General features: G+C 43.3%; 3 protein-coding genes across 4 annotated transcripts; all 3 read right to left on the bottom strand.

The window, feature by feature from the left end:
• Window positions 1-8335: 8335 nt before the first annotated feature.
• Window positions 8336-8863, bottom strand: LOC147977764 (uncharacterized). The gene has a single exon (XM_087516436.1). The coding sequence runs from the start codon at window positions 8792-8794 to the stop codon at window positions 8504-8506; it is 291 nt and encodes a 96-aa protein (XP_087372562.1). The 5' UTR covers window positions 8795-8863; the 3' UTR covers window positions 8336-8503.
• Window positions 8864-9955: 1092 nt separating this feature from the next.
• LOC125542351 (uncharacterized) lies at window positions 9956-14350 on the bottom strand. Of its 2 annotated transcripts, none has more exons than XM_048705355.2 (7): window positions 14199-14350; window positions 13222-13375; window positions 12296-12445; window positions 12016-12147; window positions 11394-11576; window positions 10725-10785; window positions 9956-10338 (listed from the first exon to the last, which is right to left on the bottom strand). In XM_048705355.2, the coding sequence occupies exons 2-7, from the start codon at window positions 13372-13374 to the stop codon at window positions 10310-10312; spliced, it is 708 nt and encodes a 235-aa protein (XP_048561312.1). In that variant the 5' UTR covers window position 13375; window positions 14199-14350; the 3' UTR covers window positions 9956-10309. The 2 variants fall into 2 exon arrangements, with proteins under 2 accessions (XP_048561312.1, XP_048561313.1); XM_048705356.2 differs by lacking the exon at window positions 14199-14350 and adding an exon at window positions 14045-14185.
• A 2410-nt stretch (window positions 14351-16760) lies between these two features.
• On the bottom strand, window positions 16761-17273 carry LOC147977763 (uncharacterized). Its single transcript, XM_087514534.1, has one exon. It carries the CDS (start codon window positions 17271-17273, stop codon window positions 16761-16763), a length of 513 nt encoding a protein of 170 aa, XP_087370660.1.
• Window positions 17274-23931: the final 6658 nt, after the last annotated feature.

Genomic DNA, 23931 nt, shown 5'->3' with positions numbered 1-23931 from the left:
TCCTAGCGCTCCCTATGCTCGCAGCCATGGCCGCCGCTCGAGCGCGCAAGCACGAGCTCCACTCCGGCCATCATCGGTCCATCTGTGTCGCTTCGGCCTCCCCTCTCGCCCTCCATCGTCGCTTCAGTTGGAGATGCTTTTTTATACTTTCCGCAACAAAGGCCTTGTTGCAAAAATCCTCCCGCAACATCACCTTTGTTTCAGAAATTCCTCAATGTACACCGCAGACGACATCGTCATTTTCAGTGAATTCTTTTTCTGCAACATGCTTCATGTTGCAAATGTCCTCCCACAACATCATCTATGTTGCAAAAAAGGTGAAAGATAAAAACAATAATTCTGCAACACCATTGCTGTTGCAAAAAAGGTGAAAGACAAAAATAATAATTCCACAACACCATCTCTGTTGCAAAAGTCCTCCCACAACATCATCTATGTTGCAAAAAAGGTGAAGATAAAATCAATTTTTCGGGCAAAAATGACGAGTCGGTGGTTTCGCAACAAAGCAGTTGTTGCAGTGCGAGCTCTGCAACATCTACCTTGTTGCAATTCACGACAAGCCTCATTGTGAAGATCTGACGGCTATTTATGGCTCAATCCAGCGGCGTTAGAGGCGGCGGATGTTTTCAATAAATCCACCGGCAGACGCGTAGCGTCACCCTTAATTTTAAGGTCAAAATTCAGCACAGAATATAAAGAGAACTAATAAACCAGAACGGAGGTAGTACCTGCTAAAGTAATTTTAACTTAGCCCTCATGCATGCACATGCAAATATAATAATGCTCATCGTGATGTTAATTTCAATATGGCTGGATTACTGTCAGGATGCGACGTAATCTTCGAGAAAAAAATGCTAAGACTGCTCACAGTGGGGAGTAACATAGAGTAGTAACTTGCCGATGTTACTAGTCTATGTTATTACCTTCATAGTGGGTAGTAACATATGAGTGGTATCATGAAAGAGTTTATTTATTAGGCTATAGACTCATGATGTCTTGAAATGTGTGATGTTATAGTAACTATCTAAGTTACCATAAACCCCTCTCTTCTCATTAATTAGCTGCCACATAAACAATCTCATATTGAGATGTGTGATGTTACTAGTTAAGTTACTCCCATTGTGGCTAGTCTAATGCGTGTGTTTAACTTGCCTGCTAGAGGAAGCGACTTACTCCATCCGCTTTGTCTTACATTTCGTTCTATCATTAATTAACTCTGAGGTCAATGCAGGCATGCAACGCTTTGTTTTTTTTTCGAAAAGGCATGCAACGCTTTGTACACAAGCAAAAGTCTGTTGCAGGTGGTCGAGCAGTACTTCCTCCGTTCTTGGTTTACAGGTCCCCTTTAGATGTTTCAAAATCTTGATCAAAATTTTGAATAATAAATTATCGGTAATAGGCCACAAAAATTATATCCGGACATTTTCATTTGAGTACATGTTTCCATAAAATGTTTCGTGGCTTTCATACTCCAAAAGCAGAAAGAGTACATCAACATTTTCATTACATCAAGCATCTAGTTGGGATCCCATAACCTCAACTACAAGATTCCCTCACTTATCTTCTTCTCAATGGTGGATGACCCCTCACTTATCTTCTGTGGTTTTCCTCGCAAGGGGTTTTCATGTAAATGGTGTCAATCCTCTCTATTAGCATTATACTCCGCAAGGGTTTTCAGCGCCTTTTGATGTAATGCTTGCTCTCACTTGACCATTAACTCTGTAAAATTATTCTTAATTAATAGATGAGGCAAAGCTTTTGCCTCTATTTCAAAAAAAAAAAAGATTGTGTGTATTTTCTTCGTTGGCCAACAACTGGGAATCAGCTGTTTCTCACGAGCAAGAAACTGAGAGATGTTTGAACTAATGGAGAAGGCAAGGAATAGTAATATAAGCATGGAACTATGGAAGCAACTCAAACAGTGCGATTGCTACTTCTTTTTGTTTGGATCGATCGGTTATACATGACGGTGCGAGAAGAAAACGATCAGGAATTTCAGATTTTGTGCTGCTTGGAGGATGCACTCTTGCGCCAATTTGGCTTGCTGGATCAAAGCACCTGCCCTGTTGTTCAGATGGTCAAAACTGCCAGCTTGTCAACTGCAAATCCTTCTGATATTCTAGGAAAGGAAAGAGTAGGATGTAGGTTCCTTTTCCCAGGATAATTTTTCGTGGGCTTTTACATCGATAAAACAATAAATGAAACAGAACACCCCCGCAAAATAAAAAATAAAGAAAATGAAGCAGAACACAAATGGAAATGACCCCCTGCTTATTTAGACAGTAATGTGCATGCATGGTATGTAAGACCAAGACCCAAAAGGAGATAAATTGCACAGTTGATCGAAGCAACATTGCGAAATAACCACCCTCCCCCGCCCCCACGCAAAAAAGAAAGACGTTGTCAAAATAATCAGAAATGGAAAACCGTCTGATCTTCCAAGAAAGGAAGGATAATTTGCAGAGGGTTTTAGATCGATAAAACAATAAATAGAACATAACACAAATGGAAACGATCCTCGTGCGTACACTCTGATCCCTGCTTACAGGCAATAATCAAGCTCTTCAATCTGTTCAGACAGTAACGTGCATGCATGGTTCGAAGACCAGAAAAGGAGATAAATTCCGCAGATGATCGACACAACATTTCAAAATAATCGCCACTATAGATAAAGTTTGCCAGTTCTTATGCATATATTAGATGAATGACGTCATCGGTGACAGATTGGGACACAACCTGAACCGAGCTTACAAACATCATGCATTATATAGATACAGATGCGGCGCAACACACAGACAAGTTAACATTAATATATCCGGCGTGGATCTTGAAGATGCAGCACGCACATAGGGTAGATGTAGCTAATAGTACATACTCCCTCCGTGGCTCCTCCCTCCCAACCCTAGCCGCCCCTCCTTCCTCCTCCCTCCTCCTCCCTAGCCGCCCCTCCTCCTCTTTCCTTCCTCGCCGCCGCCTGAGGCAGCCTCCGGGCAAGCCCGGGGCGCCAAGGATGGTGGCGGCGGGGCCTCGGTTGCCCTGCCTCTGCGTGGGGAACTCCGGATCTGGAGCGGCGGCTCCATTGGCAAGGCACGACCGGCTAGCAGCCGTGCAGGCGGTGGATCTGGCGTCCCGGCCGCGCGGGCGGTGGGATCCAGTGGTCGTTGGCGGCCGGCGGCGGTTTCTGCGGTGGCCGGTGCGCGCGATCTGGTGCCTCCCCTCCTCCCCTGTTCGGCATGCGGGCCATCCTCGTCGGGCCGCGCTTCCTTGGGTCGCCGGTTCTGTATAGGAGACGCTGCTGGTGGCGGGGATCTAGTTCGGGCAAAATCCCTGGTCGGCCATGGCCGGCCGCGTCGACGGCGACGCCTGAGGGCGTCGTTACCCTCCTTGGAGGCGTCGGTATGGACTGATCCACTCACTTCCCCTTCCCCTAGGTCTCCCGGGCGAAAGCCCTAACTTTGTTGGGTGGCAACGGCGCTCACGCGTCGTTCCCTTCTTGAAGGCACCGCTTTGGGAACCAGTTGCTTGGAGATGGGTGGCGCTTGTGGGTGGTGGGCGACGGCGGTGGTGCGGCCCTATCCTAGCATGGATCTGCGCCCCGTTGCTTGGAGATAGACTCGCGTAGGTGGAGGTCGTCGTTTGGCGTCATGGTGGCGTCGATGGTGGAGGTAATTGCCAAGGTTGGCACCTCAATCTGCTGTGAAGATGGACCGGTGGAAGATGTTGGGGAACGTAGTAATTTCAAAAAAAATTCCTACGCACACGCAAGATCATGGTGATGCATAGCAACGAGAGGGGAGAGTGTGATCTACGTACCCTTGTAGACCGACAGCGGAAGCGTTAGCACAACGCGGTTGATGTAGTCGTACGTCTTCACGGCCTGACCGATCAAGCACCGAAACTACGGCACCTCCGAGTTCTAGCACACGTTCAGCTCGATGACGATCCCCGGACTCCGATCCAGCAAAGTGTCGGGGAAGAGTTCCGTCAGCACGACGGCGTGGTGACGATCTTGATGTACTACCGTCGCAGGGCTTCGCCTAAGCACCGCTACAATATTATCGAGGATTATGGTGGAAGGGGGCACCGCACACGGCTAAGAATATGATCACGTGGATCAACTTGTGTGTCTAGAGGTGCCCCCTGCCCCCGTATATAAAGGATCAAGGGGGGGGGGGGTGCGGCCGGCCAGGAGGAGGGCGCGCCAGGAGGAGTCCTACTCTCACCGGGAGTAGGATTCCCCCCTTTCCTAGTTGGAATAGGATTCGGGAGGGGGAAAGAGGAGAGAGAGAAGGAAGGGGGGGCGCCGCCCCCCTCTCCTTGTCCTATTCGGACTAGGGGGGAGGGGCGCGCGGCCCAGCCCTGGCCACCTCTCCTCTCTTCCACTAAAGCCCACTAAGGCCCATATACCTCCCGGGGGGTTCCGGTAACCTCCCGGTACTTCGGTAAAATCCTGATTTTATCCGGAACACTTCCGATATCCAAATATAGGCTTCCAATATATCAATCTTTATGTCTCGACCATTTCGAGACTCCTCGTCATGTCCGTGATCACATCCGAGACTCCAAACAAACTTCGGTACATCAAAACTCATAAACTCATAATATAACTGTCATCGAAACCTTAAGCGTGCGGACCCTATGGGTTCGAGAACAATGTAGACATGACCGAGACACGTTTCCGGTCAATAACCAATAGCGGAACCTGGATGCTCATATTGTCTCCTACATATTCTACGAAGATCTTTATCGGTCAGACCGCATAACAACATACGTTGTTCCCTTTGTCATCGGTATGTTACTTGCCCGAGATTCGATCGTCGGTATCTCAATACCTAGTTCAATCTCGTTACCGGCAAGTCTCTTTACTCGTTCCGTAATACATCATCTCGCAACTAACTCATTAGTTGCAATGCTTGCAAGGCTTATGTGATGTGCATTACCGAGAGGGCCCAGAGAAACCTCCCCGACAATCGGAGTGACAAATCCTAATCTCGAAATACGCCAACCCAACATGTACCTTTGGAGACACCTGTAGAGCTCCTTTATAATCACCCAGTTACGTTGTGACGTTTGGTAGCACACAAAGTGTTTCTCCGGTAAACGGGAGTTGCATAATCTCATAGTCATAGGAACATGTATAAGTCATGAAGAAAGCAATAGCAACATACTAAATGATCGAGTGCTAAGCTAACGGAATGGGTCAAGTCAATCACATCATTCTCCTAATGATGTGATCCCGTTAATCAAATAACAACTCTTTGTCTATGGTTAGGAAACATAATCATCTTTGATTAACGAGCTAGTCAAGTAGAGGCATACTAGTGACACTCTGTTTGTCTATGTATTCACACATGTATTATGTTTCCGGTTAATACAATTTTAGCATGAATAATAAACATTTATCATGAAATAAGGAAATAAATAATAACTTTATTATTGCCTCTAGGGCATATTTCCTTCAGAAGATGGCGGCGACGACAGACGTGAGTGCGTCGGACCGGTTTATGACCCGGACCCGGTATGTGGCTCGGTCGGGGCCTCCGACTTTAGATGTTAGGCTTAGGTGAGAGGTCTAGGTATTTGGTCCAGTTTGCACCCCTTCATCATATAGATTCGAGTAGCGGCAGATGTTGTCAAGATGGCGGATTCAGGCATATTTTTGTACTAGTTTGTACCTCCAGAATAATCAATAAAATGGCCGCATGCATCTTCCAGATGCAGAGCCCGGGGGTCATCCTCCTTTTCTAAAAAATATACTCCCTCCGTTCCCAAATATAAGTCTTATTAGAGATTTCAACAAGGGACTACATACAGATCAAAATGAGTGAATCTACACTTTGAAATATATCTATATACATCCGTATGTTGTAGTAGGGATGAAAACGGAGCGGAAACGGACGGAACTGGGTGCTACCATATTTGTTTTCATATTTTTTTGCAGAAGCGGAAACAAATACAGAAACCTCAAAAATGAATACGGAAACAGATAGTACCAGAAACAGACACTGAGCGAATACAAAGCGGACACGGAAACAGAAGTGTGTGTTGACCGGAACTTAAAAAATCCTTGAATCATAGATAAATACACACAAAACACAAACAAATTTAATGAATTGTTAACAAGGCTAAAAAATAATATCATTATGTTAGCAACTTAGCATAGTATTGTAGTAGTACTGGACAATTGAGTATAGGGTCAAGTTGAGTACATGTGTGGTAGTAGAAGTTGGGCTCAAATGATCCATTCTACTCATTGTATAATTGTGTGTTGTTTGGTGGTTGGACTACAAAACAGCCATAGGTCCATAGTAAAACAGGAAATTCCATATTCACGAGAACGGAAAGTTCCGTTTCCACGCCTGTTCCACCGGAAAACACCGTTCCGTTTTTGTTTCCGTTTCCACATAAAAAATTCCACTTCCACTTCCATTTTGCAAATTTCTGTTTCTGTTTTCGTATTTCCTCTCCGTTTTCATTTTTCCTCCGGAAAAACGGAAAGTTTCCACTCCATTTTCATCCCTATGTTGTAGTCCATTTAAAACCTTTTAAAAGGATTATATTTAGGAACGGAGGGAGTAGTTACTAGCAACGGGTTCGTAATCTCAAATGAAATTCAGTATTCTCCATAACATCTCGATTTTCATCTTCTGGGAGCAACTTGGTTGGGCACATACGTGGCTAGTTCTCGGAAATCTTCAAAGCAGCAACTGTCATCATACAAGTACAACACAGAGTGTCAGCAACAGAAGTAAAAGTGAAAAAGTATGAGCAACATTGAAACTTCTTCATTTGTTCTTTTTACATCAATCACACTGGTTGTGAACTAGAGGCGAAAAATCAAGGTAAAAATTCTCAATTACAGACAGAAAAGGAAGCCATGATTATGTTTTTTTTAGGGATGGAAGCCATAATTATGTAACAAACATAACCAACATGGCATGTTAAATTACCAATCATGATATCTGAATTAATCAACGAGTAAACAAATCTATCCTAGCTTTGATTCTGTTTTACGCATTTAAGTCAATCGATATAGTTCTTCTCAAAAAGACATTGGGTATATAGGTATATATGCGAACAACTAAATGCTTCGGAATTAGTTGTCCCAAAATATGGATACATGGGCACACACCTTCGCGGACTAGGACTTCTGAACAATCTGTCAATGTTAACCTCGACGTATCTGCAGTTTCAGTCGTTGCTTGTTTTTTTCAGTAGCTAAATAAGTTTAGTTTAGTTGTTCTGTACGTCAACTGAATCGGCCAGAAGTGAGCTGCGTTCTCGCTGCGGCCTTGCCTTTTTTTTAACTCAGTTTGTTAGCTTTAGGCTTGGCATGATCTAGGCTTGTGGGATGGCGCACACATATACTGAATCATGGCGAGTTTCTCGTTTTCGTTATGCAACTGAATAAAGGGAATAGACAGAAAAGATGCACACTTTACGCATCGCAAAAACCTCTCTCTGTGTGGCTGTGTTCCTGCTCTGTTTCTCCTTCACCGTGTGTGTGTTTTGGGTTCTCCAGAGATAGAGAGAGTAGATCACTACTTGAAAACCAACGCAATCATCACTCTGCCGGTGTCAAGTAGTTGTGTCAACCTGCCAAGATAAACGAGAGACAACTTTGCCAACAACGAACAAGAGATGATCAATACAGTAACATCCAAGGGGGTGGTAGTAGTTCACAAACTTTTCTGCAAAACAGCTAGTTTGTATTGAACTTTTGGTAACATCAAAGTCTATTTAAATAAAACAATATGATGAAAATTGGAAACCATGAATCAACATGATCGATCAACGTTAGAACATAGTAATTAAGTAACTCCATCGGTGTTACCCTGTAAAAGAAGTAACTCCATTGGTGTTAAACGTGTTGAAGTATGTGTGGGTTATAATCATCTTCATTAGCTCAGGCATTTGGCTCTAATAGTTGATACATGAAAACTAATACAGTATCAGATTCAAAAGATCTTATATTCAATCCTCGACTTATGTAACTTAAATAAAAAAAATGTTTTCGTGAAAACAAAATGTTTTTTTGGGAAGCACCACTACCCTTCTACTGAAAAAGTAAAAAACACAGCATGTGCTTTCTCAAGAAGCACAACTTTTCTTATGCAAGAAAAGCACAACATGTGCTTCCAAAAAGAATGAAAACGCAATTGTGCTGCTGGCCTTCAATTTTTTTCTTTCAATTTTCCTTTTCTCAGATTTCATTTTTTTGCATTTGTTTTTTAGTTTTCTTTTCGGTTTCAGTTTTTTCTTCTTGGTTTTTCTTTCGAATTTTTTTGAAAAAGATTGTAGAAACCTATTAAAATGTGATCTAATTTCAAAGATCTCAACACGGAAAATCAAATGATTAAAATAGTTCAGAATTTGGATACACAGTTCAAAAGATGAACCTTATTGAAAAAACAAATATACGAAAAAAGAACAAACTCAAAGGTTGCAACAAGTGACGCACATGTAGTGCGTTGGTGGGATATGACTTCTCCAAGGATTAGCATTAACTAGCGATTTTGAGGTCCTTCTTGCAGTTCTCGCTGCACTTAACGTGCATCGGCTTTGTCTTCGACTTTGGCCCTTGGGCCTTGGGCGGCCTCTCAGCAGGCCCCTTCGGCTTGTCTTCCTTGGGCTCCTTCAGCTTGGGCCCCTGGGCCTTGGGCGGTCTCTCAGCAGGCCCCTTCGGCTTGTCTTCCTTGTGCGCCTCCGGCTTGTCGGACCGGGCGGCCGTGGCGGTGACAAGGAGAAGAACGACCGCCGCCACAACCAGCACGACTCCCAGGCGCCTCGCCATTGCGAAAGCACTCACGGTGTTGCTCCTGGCTTATAGTATGGTCTTGGTAGTGTCTTTCGTTCTGTTGATTATCTGAGACGGGTGCGTTTGTATGCATGGTTCTCATGGACTTTATAGGCCATCGATCGAGAGCATGGATACCTATGTAGCTCACTTGGTACGTGGTGCTCGTCAACGGCGCCGGCCTATCTATCTTAGCCGGGATGTAAGTTGCCGCTCGCTTGAAGCGGCAAAGGTTACGCGTTTGCCAGGACGCGACCTAGTCTTCAAGGAAAAGAGGCTAATGCATGTGCTTAGCAGCCTGCTAGCGGAAGCGATCCCAGCGTTTCACCGTCCTTGATTACAATATCTCCTAGTGTGTGTTAATTACTCTTCACAATGAGCAAAAGTTGCAGGTTGATCGAGTAGTACGTATGTACCAGCTGTTTCAGTGGTATAGGCGAACATTACCCCCTCCTTATTTATTTATTTTTGATTTTTGGCAAAGTACATTAACCGGGACATTTCTATCTTAGTGTGTGTTCCCATAAAACATACTCTCTCCGCTCCAAATTACTTGTCTTGGATTTATCCAGATATGGAGGTATCTAGCACTAAAATGAGTCTAAATACATCTGTATCTAGACAAATCCAAGACAAGTAATTCGGAACGGAGGGAGTAGAAGAATGTGACTATGCCACATATATATGTTAGTGGAATGCGACTATGCGAGCACATTGTGGATATCTGACCACAAGCTCCAAGAACCATAGAAGATTAAAGACGGTTAGACGGGACACCGTGCTAGTTTGAAAATAAATGTCAGTGCCCAAACAAATAAACTAGTTTCTCGTCGTCATCACTTTGCCCATCCTCTGCGTCTCTTGTCAGGCTGCTGAAAACCCCAAGTTATTAGAAGAAGATAAAAAGGAACAAAATGCAAAGTCACTTTGGGTGGGCTGCAGCCAGTATATCTCCCAAAGGAGAGGACAATTTGTCAATGGCTTTACATCGATAAAACAATAAATGGAACAGAACACAAATGAAAACGACCCTCATATGTACACTCTGATCCCTGCCTACAGGCAATCATCAAGCTCTTAGATCTATTTCAGACAGTAACGTGCAACGTGCATGCAGGGTTAGAAGACCAGGACCCCAAAAGAGGTAAATTCCGCAGATGATCGAAGAAGCATTGTGAAATAGTCACCACCGCAGATAAAGTTTTCCAGTTCATATGCCATCATCTGTGACAGATTGCCACTCTTTCTCAGACACAACCTGAACCAAGCTTATAAATATCTTGCACTATATAGATAGATGGATAGATAGATGCGGCGCAGCGCAGACACCAAGTTAAAATTAATATATCCTGCACGCATTGATCTTGAAGATGCGGCCCACACATAGGGTAGATGTAGCTAATACATATAGTTACTGCTAACGGGTTCGTAATCTCAATATGAAACTCAGGGTCCTCCATGAAAATCTTGATTTTCGTCTTCTGGGAGCAACTTGGTTGGGCACATTAGTGGCTAGTTGTCAGAAATCTTCAAAGCAGCAACTGTCATCATACAAGCAAAACAGAGTGTCAGCAACAGAAGTAAAAGGAAAAAAGTATGAGCAACATTGAAACTTCTTCATTTGCTCTTTTTGCATCACACCGGTTGTCAAACTAGAGGCCAAAAATTAAGGTAAAATTTCTCACTAACAGAGAAGGAAGCCATGATTATGTAACAAACATAACCAACATGCCATGTTAAATTACCAATCAATGATATCTGAATTAATCAACGAGTAAAAAATATATCTTAGCTTTGTTACTGTTTTACTGTGTTTAAGTCAATTGATATAGTTCTTCTTAAAAAGACATTGGGTATATACTATATATATACTGAACAAATGCTTCCAAAATTAGTTGTCCCGAAATATGGATACATGGGCACACACCTTCGCGGACAGGGACTTCTATAGAACCATCACGCTGCCCGTATCCAGTAGTTGTGCCAACCTGCCAAGGTAAAAGAGAGATAATGTTGCCAACAACAAACAAGAGATGATCAATACAGTAACATCCGAGATGGCAGTTCATAAACTTGACTTCAGAACATTTAGTCTGTACTGAACATTTGGTAACGTGAGTATTTAAATGGAACAATGTGATGAAAATTGGAAATCGGTCATCACATGGAACGATGGATGTGAGAGATACAATCGGTGGCATAGAAAGAAATATGCATCAATAACAAGACTGTAAATTAACATAATCAAAATAATCTCCGTGCATAGCAATCAGTTTGCTGGTACAGTACCAGCAACACTAGAAGACATATGTGGTCAAAGTAACCATTTGATTGCCAGTCAAAAAGGGAAGTAGTAATGATTTGATACTATATGTGTTCTCTCCACTCTGTCGGTTGAAGCCGCCAAGTGGTGTCCCTTTGTTTCCTTCGGGATTTTCACAAAATTGCAATCATGTTGCACTTAAAAGCATGCATGCCTCTTGTTTGTACATAACCTTATATTTTCTAGTTCCTACAATCCAAAGAGGCCTAAAAATCGATAACCGTAGCAGCTAGCTTGGCATAAAAATGTCAGGAGTTTGAGTAGAAGTCTTGCCTGCGTGGTTGAATTGGGAGCCTCAGCTGCAGAAGCTACTTTGTGGCCGATCAAGGGAAGCAGGTAGCTAAAACGGGGATTGGCAAGGAACGTATCCTTAAACACAGGATCAAGCACATACTCAGCGCTGACGTTTGGTCCAAACTGTGGGCGTGTACAAGTGTGCATCGACCAAAAACTATGCTGCAAACCGAACAAAACAGCTCTGTCACATTTTACCTTAATTCAACAGTGTTTGAAATAACAAGGATTTCTTTGGCAGTGAGATTACAAGAAAGAAACATATTTTACCCTATATATAGGCTATGTAATCGAGATCTACTTTTCAGTTTTATGCATGTACCTTGTTGCTCTTTTATACTCCATTTATTTTGACTATGATCAATAAATTACTTTGTACTAATTAAACAATTGACCGCATCGATCTTTGGATGCATGGGCGGGCGGAGGGGGGGTTCTCCTCTAATATCTAAAAATGAACGGGATTTATAAAGGGAGAGAGATATTTCGCATGGAATATTATACTCCCTCCGTAAACTAATATAAGAGTGTTTAGATTACTACTTTAATAATCTAAACGCTCTTATATTAGTTTACAGAGGGAGTATTACGCAATGCTCACTTTGTCCATCGCTGCAAACAGCTCTGTGCTGTAATGCTCCATGTCCACAACCCCGTCTTTATTGCGCCAGTCGACATGAAGGTCAGATGGAGGCCCATAGTAAGTCAGGTGAAGGGGCCAAGATCCAGCATTCTGCAATGAGAACATTACAATTTTTATCCATGGATTAAGGATTTAAGGATTTAGGGTGTTCACATTAAAAAGGGAAAATGTAACATTTGTATCCATGGATTAAGGATTTAAGGTGTTCGCATTAAAAAGTGTGTGGGGATTGTCTCACCTTTCCAGAGCAACCATCCATGGACGGAGGAGGGTAAGGCGAGTAGCGTCGATCGGGGGACCGCTCTGCTCTAGGAAGAGGCCGCTCTTTGTGGAAATGAGGTGTTGGCAGCGGCGCCTTCTTCTTCTTCTCCATCTCGCCTGTAGGATCCTAGAGCACAGACAAAAACAAAGTGATGAAAGCGGGTTAAAGGTAGGTATCGGCTACAGAAACAGACAGTATGTAATTATCCATAGCACTGCTGCAGAAGAGGCAATTTTTTATCAAAGTATAGGTTGCAGCAAAAGAAATTGGCAAGCCTGTTTATATCAGTAAACAAAAATGCAGCAGCACATGGCAATGCTGTACTAGTAGTATTTGATGCTATTTGCATCACAAAGTAAACACAGAGAAGTTAAAACCAAAAAACCCACGAAAAAATGCTACTGCTCGCCGAACTACGGAAGCGGATTTTGGTTTACAAAAATATGCATTACATACGTGTGTGCTTCTTCTTTACTCCCTGTGCTGCATGCCTAATGATATGCAGCAATAAGCCCTGCTTGTATCATCACGATTTAGCCATGATACAGTCCAGAGGAGTCCATAATATATGTTGCAGCCTAAAAAACAGCAATGCAATGGACCATCTGAAACCCTACAGCATGTGTTTAGTTCCAAGAAAAATATTTTCAGGAACAGTTGACCAACCCAGTTACGTTGTAGTTGGTTACACCTAGCTAGACAAATTAAAATGAGAAGATACATAGACCTCTATTAGCAACAAAAGGGTCTTGAGAACCAAGGAACATATTGTTCAGATGCAAACTAGACCCATCCAGATGCAAGTGATTATCCATAATATATTGCCGAGTGCCAGTTCAAACAGAAAGGGCAACAATTGTATCCATGGATTCAGGTTAAGAAATATGCAGGGCTTGTCTCACCTTTTTGGAGTAATCATCCTTGGAGAGAGGAGGGCGTTGTGAATAGTGTCGATCAAGGTATTCTTGTGCTCTAGGAAGAGTGTACTCTTTGTGGAAAGCAGGCGCTGGCAGAGGCGCCTTCTTCATCTCCATCTCGCCTGTAGGCTGTTGCATCCTAGAGCACGACGAAAGCAATGCAAATGAAAGCAGGTAAAGGCAAGTTATGGCTAACAGTAGCACTGGTGCAGAAGAGAGAATGTCGGGTTTTGTTATAGTGCAGGTTGCAGCAACAGAAATTGTCTTCTCGGAAGAGGTTTTCGCCCGCTTTATTATATATAAATCAACAACCAAACAAAGTACACGGGCGAACGATACAAGGTGATCAAGTAGCCCTTCACACAGTGCCTATACTAGGATAATCAGATCACGCAAGCCACACACGACTACGCTACCAAGAGAGAGAACAGGAAGAACTGAAAACAACGCCATGCTAACACCCTATAACACCTAAGCTCCACGGACAACGCCCCAAGCGGGAGAACGGCGCTATGCATCGCCGCTGCCAAGTCCACACGGACAAAGGTTTTCACCCGGAACCCGCCGCTCCACCTCTAACCGCCCACACAACCAAGAGGGAAGTCCATCACTGCCACCCATGGAGCCCGCAGAAGAGCCAGCAGAAATTGTCTAAGCCCTTTTATCAGTATAAAAAAAGATGCAGCAGCACATGGCGATTCTGTACTAGCAGAGGCACCATAGCATGAAAAAGTGGGCACATCGAGATCAAGAAAGGCGCTAACTGTTCCCTAAATCAAATCAAGCCGGTCGACTCAACCAAGATTACCTACGAAGTCTTGACAACCTAGCCACTCCAGATCTAGGGTTTGCAAAGAAGCTGCTCGCCTGCGGAGACAGCGGCAGGGGCGGATCTAACTAACCGCGGAGGCCAGGGGAATTTTAACAAATCTAATCGCTAGATGAAAACTAAGATATAATACCTCGAACCCCTGGGACGGCGACGGAGGCCACGCGCGGCGCGGCAGAGGCGGAGGAGGAGTTGTGTAAGGCACGCGGGGACGGGGACGGGGGCGGAGGTTGTAGGGCACGGGGTGGTTCACGATCGGTCTCTTTTTGTGGTTCACGATCGGGCTGGTACGTCGGGACTCGGGTTGTCGGGTGGGAACAAACCTGTCCAAGTGGGCCGCGGGCCGCGTTGCCGGCCCGGCACATGACACACCTTGGGCTGTGACTAGGCTGCGAGGCCAGGCCCGCGTGCGGGCACACCACAGCCCCCCCTTTTTTTAAAATATCTTCTACTCCTAATTTATTTGAAATCACTAATTGAGGAGCGCTCCCCGCGCGCCAAGTGTCACGCGCGGAGCGCTCGAGAGACTTTTCTGAGGCGCTCCGCGCACGACACTTGTCGCGCGCACGGCTTCTCCCGTGATTTCCGGTTTCCCTTTGTGGTTTTCCTTTTTTCACTTTAGTCCTTATACTTTTAATGTTTTGTAATATATTTTGATCTTTTTTGACTCCTTGCTCCTACTTCATTGGCTTGGGTAATAGAACGGTGTTCAAACATGAAGGTTTCAGTGATTTTCTCCAGGCATCGTCTATTGAAGTAAACAGCTTGGTGCTGATAACTTTCAAAGAGTGTGATGGGAGGCTTGTTGTTATCTTCAATCTTTTGCCGCAGTGATGTTAGCTATAGCCTTTGAACATAATGGATTTTGTTTAAAAATCTATGCTATGGTTTAATGTTATTTAAATATATGAAACGATATGAACCTAACTGTTCATTGCTTTTGTTCGTTTGTAGAAGAGGTGTGGCTATGCATCTCTTTTAAATATGTTTTTTTGGACGGATGTTATTTAATTGGGGTCATGGTTATAAATACAGTAGAGGCACGTGTTGTTTACTCTGAGGCATGGCTGTGCATCTTTTTTATGTGAGGCACGTGGATTGAAGTCAGTACAGGCATGGTTGTGTGGAGGCACGTGTATACTGAGAGGAGCGTGTGTGCAACACCAAAGTTGCACGGGTGATGACGCGTGCGGAGCACGTAGAGTTATTGTGGGTTTCATGCGAGGCACGTCGATTCAGCAAATGGAGGCACGAAATTGTAGTCAGTACAGGCACGGTTGTGTGGAGGCACGGGTATACTGAGAGGAACGTGTGTGTAGCACAAAAGTTATACGGGCGATCACGCGTGCCGAACACGTAGAGATACTATGGGTTTCATGCGAGAGGCACGTGTGTGTAATAGGTAGAGTTACTGTTGGTTTTATGTGTGGCACGTGGGTTGACCAAACGGAGGCACGGAATTGTAGTCAGTACAGGCATGGTTGTGTGGAGGCACTGGTATACTGAGAGGAGCGTGTGTGCAGCACCAAAGTTGAGTTGCACAGGCGATCACGTGTGCGGAGCACGTAGAGTTACTGTTAGTTTCATGTGAGGCACGTCGATCGAGTAAACGGAGGCATGGAAGTGAAGTCAGTACAAGCACGATTGTCTGGATGCACGGGTTTGAACCCTCTTGCTGATGTCAAGTTTATAGAGGCATGGACGTATGGCAGCAGAGGCATCGGTCCGAATATTTGGTTAGAGAGGCTCGGTTGTGGATGCACAGGTGTGAAGTCTCTAGGGTCACGGGTGCGTGGCACCACAAGGCATGGGTTGAGTAGACACTTAGAGAGCCAAGGTTGTACATAGGTCAGTTGCACACGGTAGTGTAATTTTGTGGCATCGTGCAGAACTGGTGTACAGAGAGGAACTTGTTTGCAATAGCAAGGATGTTCTGAATGGACGAAGCGGTGTTTGATGTGAAATGGTTGTGTTGTGTGATTTTAATTTTTTTCAATGTGGTTAAAGTAACAAAGTTCTTGTCGCTTGCGTTTGTGTGCCAAATGTTCTTCTGCAATATTTATGAATTATTCACGCCAATGTTGAATAAGCATTGTACTGAAAATTTACAACGATACCATCACATATTCTTGTAAATGCATGATGCATCTTGTAAAGGTTGAGTATGAAAATTATAATACAATATCGTGCGACATATCTCTCGTTCTATAATCATGGATACAATATATGCTTGCTCAATACTGGGACATAACTTACTAATTGCATTTAGACATGCACACCACTGTGTTCAAAGTTCAAACGTAAAATAGTAATACAATACAGACATCTTTGAGCAACAACAAACATATTTACAACATGGGTTCATTCAATCTAAATTATTATAATAGTAGTGCCACGCACCCGATCCCTCGATCACGGCAGATCAATCAATCACGGCACGATCCTACTAGTTTAATGTAGACATCCATTTTCTCGCAATTTACCAACCACTGTTTCCCTTCCGGCGTTTCCAGCCGCTGGAAGATCCCTCGTCTTTGTTCTTACGTGGGCGGAGTCTTTCTTTCATTGGTTGTTGGTGGAGGTGACGTAGCCCGTTCTTGATGATTAGGATTCTACGGTACAACTCGTAGCTAACATACCCGTCCTTTGCTGCGTACTCAAGGTGTATCGGGGAAAGCGGCTTCCACTCCCAGAACTAGTGCTTCTCCTTTGGAAATGATTTCTTCATGTTCTTGTATGAGGGGTCGATGATGGCCGCTGCAAGGTCACCCATGGAGTCCCTTTCTCCACCACCCTTGATGCAGAATAGCCTTTGGATGTCGACGTGGTGCTCGTCCGGAATTTTGATACATGCACGGGCAAGCATGGTCTTGTCGTTCCTGGTGTCGACGCTAGTGAAAGTTACCGCTTTTCGTTGCAGGAAGTCAACTAACGCCTGGGAGCGCTCGGACCTGTAGTAGTGGTATACAAGGACATGCTCGCGCATGGCAAGTTGGACGACGACGATCCCTTGTCGTATGTAACTGCTCTTACGTGTGTACTCGAGGTCGAGGCCGACGAACTTGTTCTTCTCCTCCTTTAGCCATTCCTCGCACTTTTTGATGATCCGCTCCATGGTCCTTGGGTCGTTGGTGTACACCACCTCCAGCACGGTTGTACCATGGGTAGTGATGTGTTCGGTGAGTGTTGTTAGTTTCCCGTCGTCCATGGCTGGAGGTGTGCGGTGGTGAACTGCGGTCGGCGAGAAACTTTCGAGGAAGAGGATGCAAATGGAGTCAGAAAAGTGAAAGGGATCTTTCCTTTGTCGTGCAAAAAAGGAAACCGCCAAAGAGCAGTTGGTAGTCATCCGGTGGTTCCAGGCGTAGATTTTCGGAAACAGGCGTTTGTTTTATCTGTTTTTTTTAGATTTTCACTTATCTTGTTCATTGATTTTTTTAATTTGTTGCATGCTGCGTGCGTGATCCATATGTGCGTATTCCATCTTTGGCTGTGAAAGTAGTCGTGTAAATGGTAGAACATCAGCAGATGCATGGTCATGCCTTTGTTGTGAAAACGTTTTTTTTTTGTTTAACGATCTTCCTTGGTGAGGGAGGCACTGTTGTTATGTTATTCGGTGCACAACCGTGTGTTTATGAAAAGTTTGTGAAGTAAACATAGTTTGCACTTGAAAATGGAGTCCTGTTTGGTTTTTAATCGAGATATGTTTCAGTAGATGGTTTGAATAAGTTTGATAACATGGCATTGCTATAGGTTTTGAATCAAAAATTGATTCTTGTTTCGTTTGATTTTTGAAAATGATTCTTTCTGTTTTTTGGTTTTTTTGAATTGTGACCTTTTCAAAGGATTAGAACTACATTTTTTCCAATGAATTATTCCGATAGTTCAAACAACATTTGTTGCAAAGGATCATTCCGATGGTTGAAACAGCGAGTTGAGGGTCCGTAAGAGCTACATAAGATCCAAAAGATCATTCCGATAGTTCAAGCAAGCACATGGTCCATAATAGTTACATTACTCTACCATCCTAACTAGCGAACTTATAGTAACCAGTGTTTTGCTCCCGGGAGGCATCATCATGAAACGAGCGCTGAACATCCTAGGAGATACACTGTTTGCTTCCATTTTAGATGTTGGTTCCGACGGAATCTACAGAATGCGCTGAATGATGATGGACACAGAACGGTCATGGCGCTCTTTGAAAGTGATTAGAACAACGTTCTTTTCAACAAAGGATGTAGCTGATATGAAGTCTCTGAAAGAAGACTTTTCTATTACCATCCTGCCGTCGTTTTTGCATATGTAGTACGACGAAGGAGTGATGACATGGGTAGGTTCATCAGGAGCTTCAAGCGTCACCCTGCCATTGGTTGGCATGTCCACCCATCTCTTCAGTGTCGAGACAACGCTCCTCGGAATTTTCTAGAAGAAATCGAAATTAAATAGAAATTAAAACCGTTGATTTGCCACTTTGACAATAAATAAAAGAATGGCTGAATACGGTGAGTGTGCAAACATTAAGAAATTCCATATTGAAAGTAATATAATTGCTGACATGTTCAGGTTTGTGTGTAAATAGATAAAACAACATGTTAAGAGAACAACAAAAGTTTTGTTGTTTTAGGTTTGAATAAATAGGTTCTTTATAATTTTACATATAAGCAAGATTACGTCAATATTGTTTATATTACATATGAGCAAAATATGTTTGGTATTTTAACAAATACAGTCGTAACCAACCATGACGCAGTCTTTGGTGTTGGTGGGAGTCAAGACATGGACAAATGGACGGCAACGGATGAAAGTATCTCCGAAAAGGCGTTGTAGAAAGAATCGTGTCTGGTCGTAGGTAAGCTCAATATTCTTAGAGTAGACACAACAGTGAACATGGTCAAAATCGTCAGAAGAAAGATCGTCGAGAGCTAGAAAAAGAACAAGATTTTAAAGTTAGATAAAGTTTTATGCAACACGGGGTTAATATTGTCCAGTTCGATGCATGCATATAAAAATACAGCGAAAGAAGATAAGTTTGTAATATTAAATACCTACCAACGTGGGGTAATGGAAGCATCCTTTTGTCATCCCGATATGTTTGTATTTCGAGATTGAGACCCTCGTCTGGTAGTTCAAATTCTATGTGGTCTCCAGCACAAAGTTCATAATCATCCGCAAAGGTGTTCCACTCACCACCGCAGAACTTTGTGTAGTTTGGCCTATGCTTAAACAAAGCATTGTAAGACCTTCCTTCATGTGTAAGAAGGGCTGGCTCTACCTGCTCTTTACACAATTTTCTTGCTTCTTTCTTCCTCTCGTCAATGTATTCAGCGAGAAAAGCTCTGACATTACAAGGTACATACTGGAAAAAATAGTAAAAATAACAACCTGTAAGTATAAATTTGAACTCGCGTATTATCAATGTTAAAAGTTTTCTTAATTTGGATATGAATTTTTGATAAGAATTACAGATAACAACATAATGGTATTATAAATTAATGGATACAGATTTTTGGCATATGTTGACTAATTTTAATTAGAACTGAAGATGCACTATAGTAATCAGGGCATAGACAGGCAAACTAATGGAAAATGAAAGAGACACAAGACAGGTGCGAAGAAGTGACAACAGGGGAACCTAGTGTAGGTGCAAGGGGGTATGAGTAACAGTGACGATTTCTACTGTATTGTAAGCAACTAATATGTTAGTAATGCTAACTAACCATGCGGCTCTAGCAATTTTCATCAAGAATAACCTCAAACTGCTAGAGAACTTCAGGGTGTGGTTCGCAAGGCCGCCTGGTTGGTGGCAGGTAGGGCAAATCATACCTAAATAATTCAGAACAAGTATGTTAGCCATATTAAAAATATCCGTACGAAGGCAGACAACAACTACAAATTTACCAGAAATCTTCTCATCTAGTCCTTCCAGAAAAGCAGTATGACAGAGTTTAGAACACTTATTTAGATTTTAAAATGGTTTTTATATTCCTTTAGAGAATGAAGTCGTTGTACCGGATCTGATGCTTCAATAACTATCAGATGAAAAACCTAAATGTAAAACGTAAATACGGATCGGAGCATGCTGCTTACGCATATGCTTTTTACTGGGAGAGAAGAAGAACGAGCGTCGACGAACGGAGATTGGGGTAGGGGAAGCTCAGGGCAAGCACGCACGGCTAGCAAATCTACGAGAGAAGCACGACTTAGAAGTTAATCGAGAGATCCAATAAAAACTCTACAATAACTTGTTTGAAATGAGACTGTGTGCGGGGAAGAAGCACGAACCCTAGAAGCAGGCGACGGAGAAGGCAAATGGGTTGTGATGGGAAGCTTAGGGCAAGCACCCACGGTCAGCAATCTATGAGAGAAGCACGGCTTAGAAATTAATCGAGAGACCAAATAAAAACTCTACAATAACTTGTTTGAAATCAGATTATGTGCGGGGAAGAAGCACGAACCCTAGAAGCAGGCGACGGAGAAGGCAAATGAGTTGTGATGTGGCTGAGGGAGTCGGAGCTTATTGAAATATAAAGGAGACGGGAGAGAGCAAGAGTAGCAATGAGTGCTTCTTGTTTTATTTTTTATTCTGTGAAATGGAATGAATGCTGGTTGTAGATGGTGTGCGCGCATTCTGAGGTGTTATGGGGACACGAGACGTTTGACTCGTCCAGCTACCTCCCATTGTAGTTGTCCAGTGATACGTCTCCAATGTATCTATAATTTTTTATTGTTCCATGCTATATTATATTCTGTTTTGGATGTTTATTGGGCTTTATTATTCACTTTTATATTATTTTTGGGACTAACCTATTAACCGGAGGCCCAGCCCAAATTGTTGTTTTTTTTGCCTATTTCAGTGTTTCGCAGAAAAAGAATATCAAACGGAGTCCAAACGGAATGAAACCTTCGGGAACGTGATTTTCGGAACAAACATGATCCAGATGACTTGGAGTCTACGTAAAGCAATCAACGAGGAAGGCACGAGGTAGGGGGCATGCCTACCCCCTGGGCACGCCCTCCACCCTCATGGGGCCCATGTTGCTCCACCGACGTACTTCTTCCTTCTATATATACCCGTATACCCTGAAAACATCAGATACGGAGCCGAAACCCTATTTCCACCGCCGCAACCTTCTGTACCCGTGAGATCCCATCTTGGGGCCTTTTCCGGTGCTCCGCCGGAGGGGGCATTGATCACGGAGGGCTTCTACATCAACATCATAGCCTCTTCGATGATGTGTGAGTAGTTTACTTCAGACCTTCGGGTCCATAGTTATTAGCTAGATGGCTTGTTCTCTCTCTTTGGATCTCAATACAAGGTTCTCCTTGTTTCTCTTGGAGATCTATTCGATGTAATCTTCTTTTGCGGTGTGTTTGTCGAGATACGATGAATTGTGGGTTTATGATCAAGATTATCTATGAACAATATTTGAATCTCCTCTGAATTCTTTTATGTATGATTGGTTATCTTTGCAAGTCTCCTCGAATTATCAGTTTGGTTTGGCCTACTAGATTGATCTTTCTTGCAATAGGAGAAGTGCTTAGCTTTGGGTTCAATCTGTTGGAAATATGCCCTAGAGGCAATAATAAAATGATTATTATTATTTTTCCTCGTTCATGATAATTGTCTATTGTTCACGCTATAATTGTGTTATCCGGAAATCGTAGTATGCCAAATCCATTGCTTGTCATCAATCTAAATTGGTGAAGGATACACATAACGTAATTCTTATTCTTGTTTTCATCGAGTAAATTTAATTCCTTATTCCGGAGGTTCATTAAAATTCTTGATCTCAATTATTCATCTTTTCTTTTACCGGAGTTCCAAGCTCTCTCAACTATATCGCACGGAGATTCATCTAAATCGTTACAAGGATTCACCTTGTGTTTTCAACTTCTCTTTCCTTCGTGTGATTATTCTTTTGTTACCGGAGTTTCTTCATGGAGGCTATACATGTTGGTTCATAAAGGATTTAATTCCTTCTCGAAGTGTTCATCAATATTCTTTTCAGAGGAGCTCAAGTATTCATCATCTTGCAATCCGGAGTGCAATTCTTTCTACCGTATCATCAGAGGTGGTATTATGTCATTCTTGATAATTTGAGTTCATGTTTCATGATCCACATGTTGTTAAGAATGAGGTATTTTAAATCCATCAACCTCTTCGTTGGAGTTATCTTGTGTCATGGTTCACCTAAAGCCTTCCCTAAGGGTTGCTGCTATTTATGGTGCTCATAAATGACCCAAGTTCTTCATTTATCCTCCCGGTGAAAAAGTTTCTCGTCTCCTTGCTAATATCAATCCAATCGTTTTCCGTGAGTGGCAGGTTGACACCTTATAATTTGAGATGTATTCCATAAGACCATATCAAGCTTATGCTTTCGTTGATGATAATCCAACAACTCCGTTCAACCTTTTCTTCGTAAGCATGCTCTTTCAATTTTATTTGTGAGAGTTGTCATTCTTCTTCTCCGTTTTTCTTTTCTTTCCAACCATCTAGCTTTTCATTCATTTGTTCCGGAGGCATGGTGATGTTGCTCTCTTCGTCCTATCATCTTGTTTTGCCAAAATCATGTTCTTTTCGTGCTTATCCATTTAACCGGAGTGTCGTGCCATCTTATCAAGTTCTCTCATCTTATCAAGTTTTGCCTCCCTTCTCAACCGGAGTGCCGCCTGAAATCTTTCTTACCCCTTGTTCCATTCATTCAATAGTTCCGGAGGCAGTATGTTGTGATTTCATCAAGTATCTTCTCATCCTACCAAGTTCTTATTCAATTCCTTTTCTTGTCAACCAGAGTGCTGCCCAAAGTTGTTCTTCCCTGTTCCTCTTCCCTACCGGAGTGCTTTCAACTTTGTTCTTCTTCGTTGCATTCTTCCTTCCAATTTGTTCAACTTTTCAAGGTTCTTTGGTTTCACTCGTTTGTTAAGAAGCAACTTTGTTTTACCTCTTCCTCTTCCGTTGTCCCTCCGGTGCCATTCTAGATATCGGGACGAGATCCTCTCGTAGTGGTGGAGTGTTGTAACGCCCCGAGACCGATGCGTCAGGTGTCTTCCAGTTATTCGCTGTTGTTGCCTTGCCTTTCGCTTGTGTGTTGCATCTTGCCATGTCATCATCCGCATTGCATCTGCATATTTTTTTCAAAACTTGCATCCGTCCCGGTCTCCTCGTTCTCTCAGTTGTCCGTTCTGAGCCCAGACACACTCGCACGCGCCCGCGGCATGTCCGAAATAGTATTTTATAAGTGGCCGGAAAATGTTCTCGGAATGGGTTGAAAGTTAGCGTGTGGTCTTATTATAGTGTAGATAGACCGCCTGCCAAGTTTCATCGCATTCGGAGTTTGTTTGATAGCCCAAACGTTTAACTATAGCGACAATATAGTCGGTCAAACGTCGGACGTTTTCGGTCTCCTGAAACGGTCGCCGGGCCTCTCTCTTCTCTTCTCTCAGCCTGAGGACTTCCGCACAGCCCTCCACCTACCGCCAGGCCTAACCTAACCTCTCTCGTCAGCCCGCGGACCTCCTCGCGCGCGCGTCCGAAAGCTGTCTCGGCCCCAACCCGGGCAGTCGTCACCGTTGTGTCCGGATCATCCCCAAACATCTACAGAACATCACCGTTTTCTTATTTGGACTCCCTAGCCTATTTTTTTCCTGACCGCCCGATTTTGATCGGAGGGACGGGATACCCCCTAACCCGACCCCCTCAGTCGTAACAGTTGAGTCCGGATCAACCCTGAAATACCACAATACTTCTTTCGTTTCTTCTTTTGACTATCCAATTGACCCAGAGCCGTCCGATGATGATCGGACGCACCTAAAACTTCCCCCGTCTGCTATATATACATACCAACCCTAAAACCTAGGAGTTTGTCCCA

The sequence above is a fragment of the Triticum urartu genome, chromosome 3A (assembly GCF_056163025.1).
Source record: "Triticum urartu cultivar PI428250 chromosome 3A, HENAU_Tu73, whole genome shotgun sequence".
In the NCBI taxonomy this organism is placed as follows: domain Eukaryota; kingdom Viridiplantae; phylum Streptophyta; class Magnoliopsida; order Poales; family Poaceae; genus Triticum; species Triticum urartu.
Note: the sequence above shows the minus strand (reverse complement) of the source record. Positions and strands in the feature narration are given on the sequence as shown.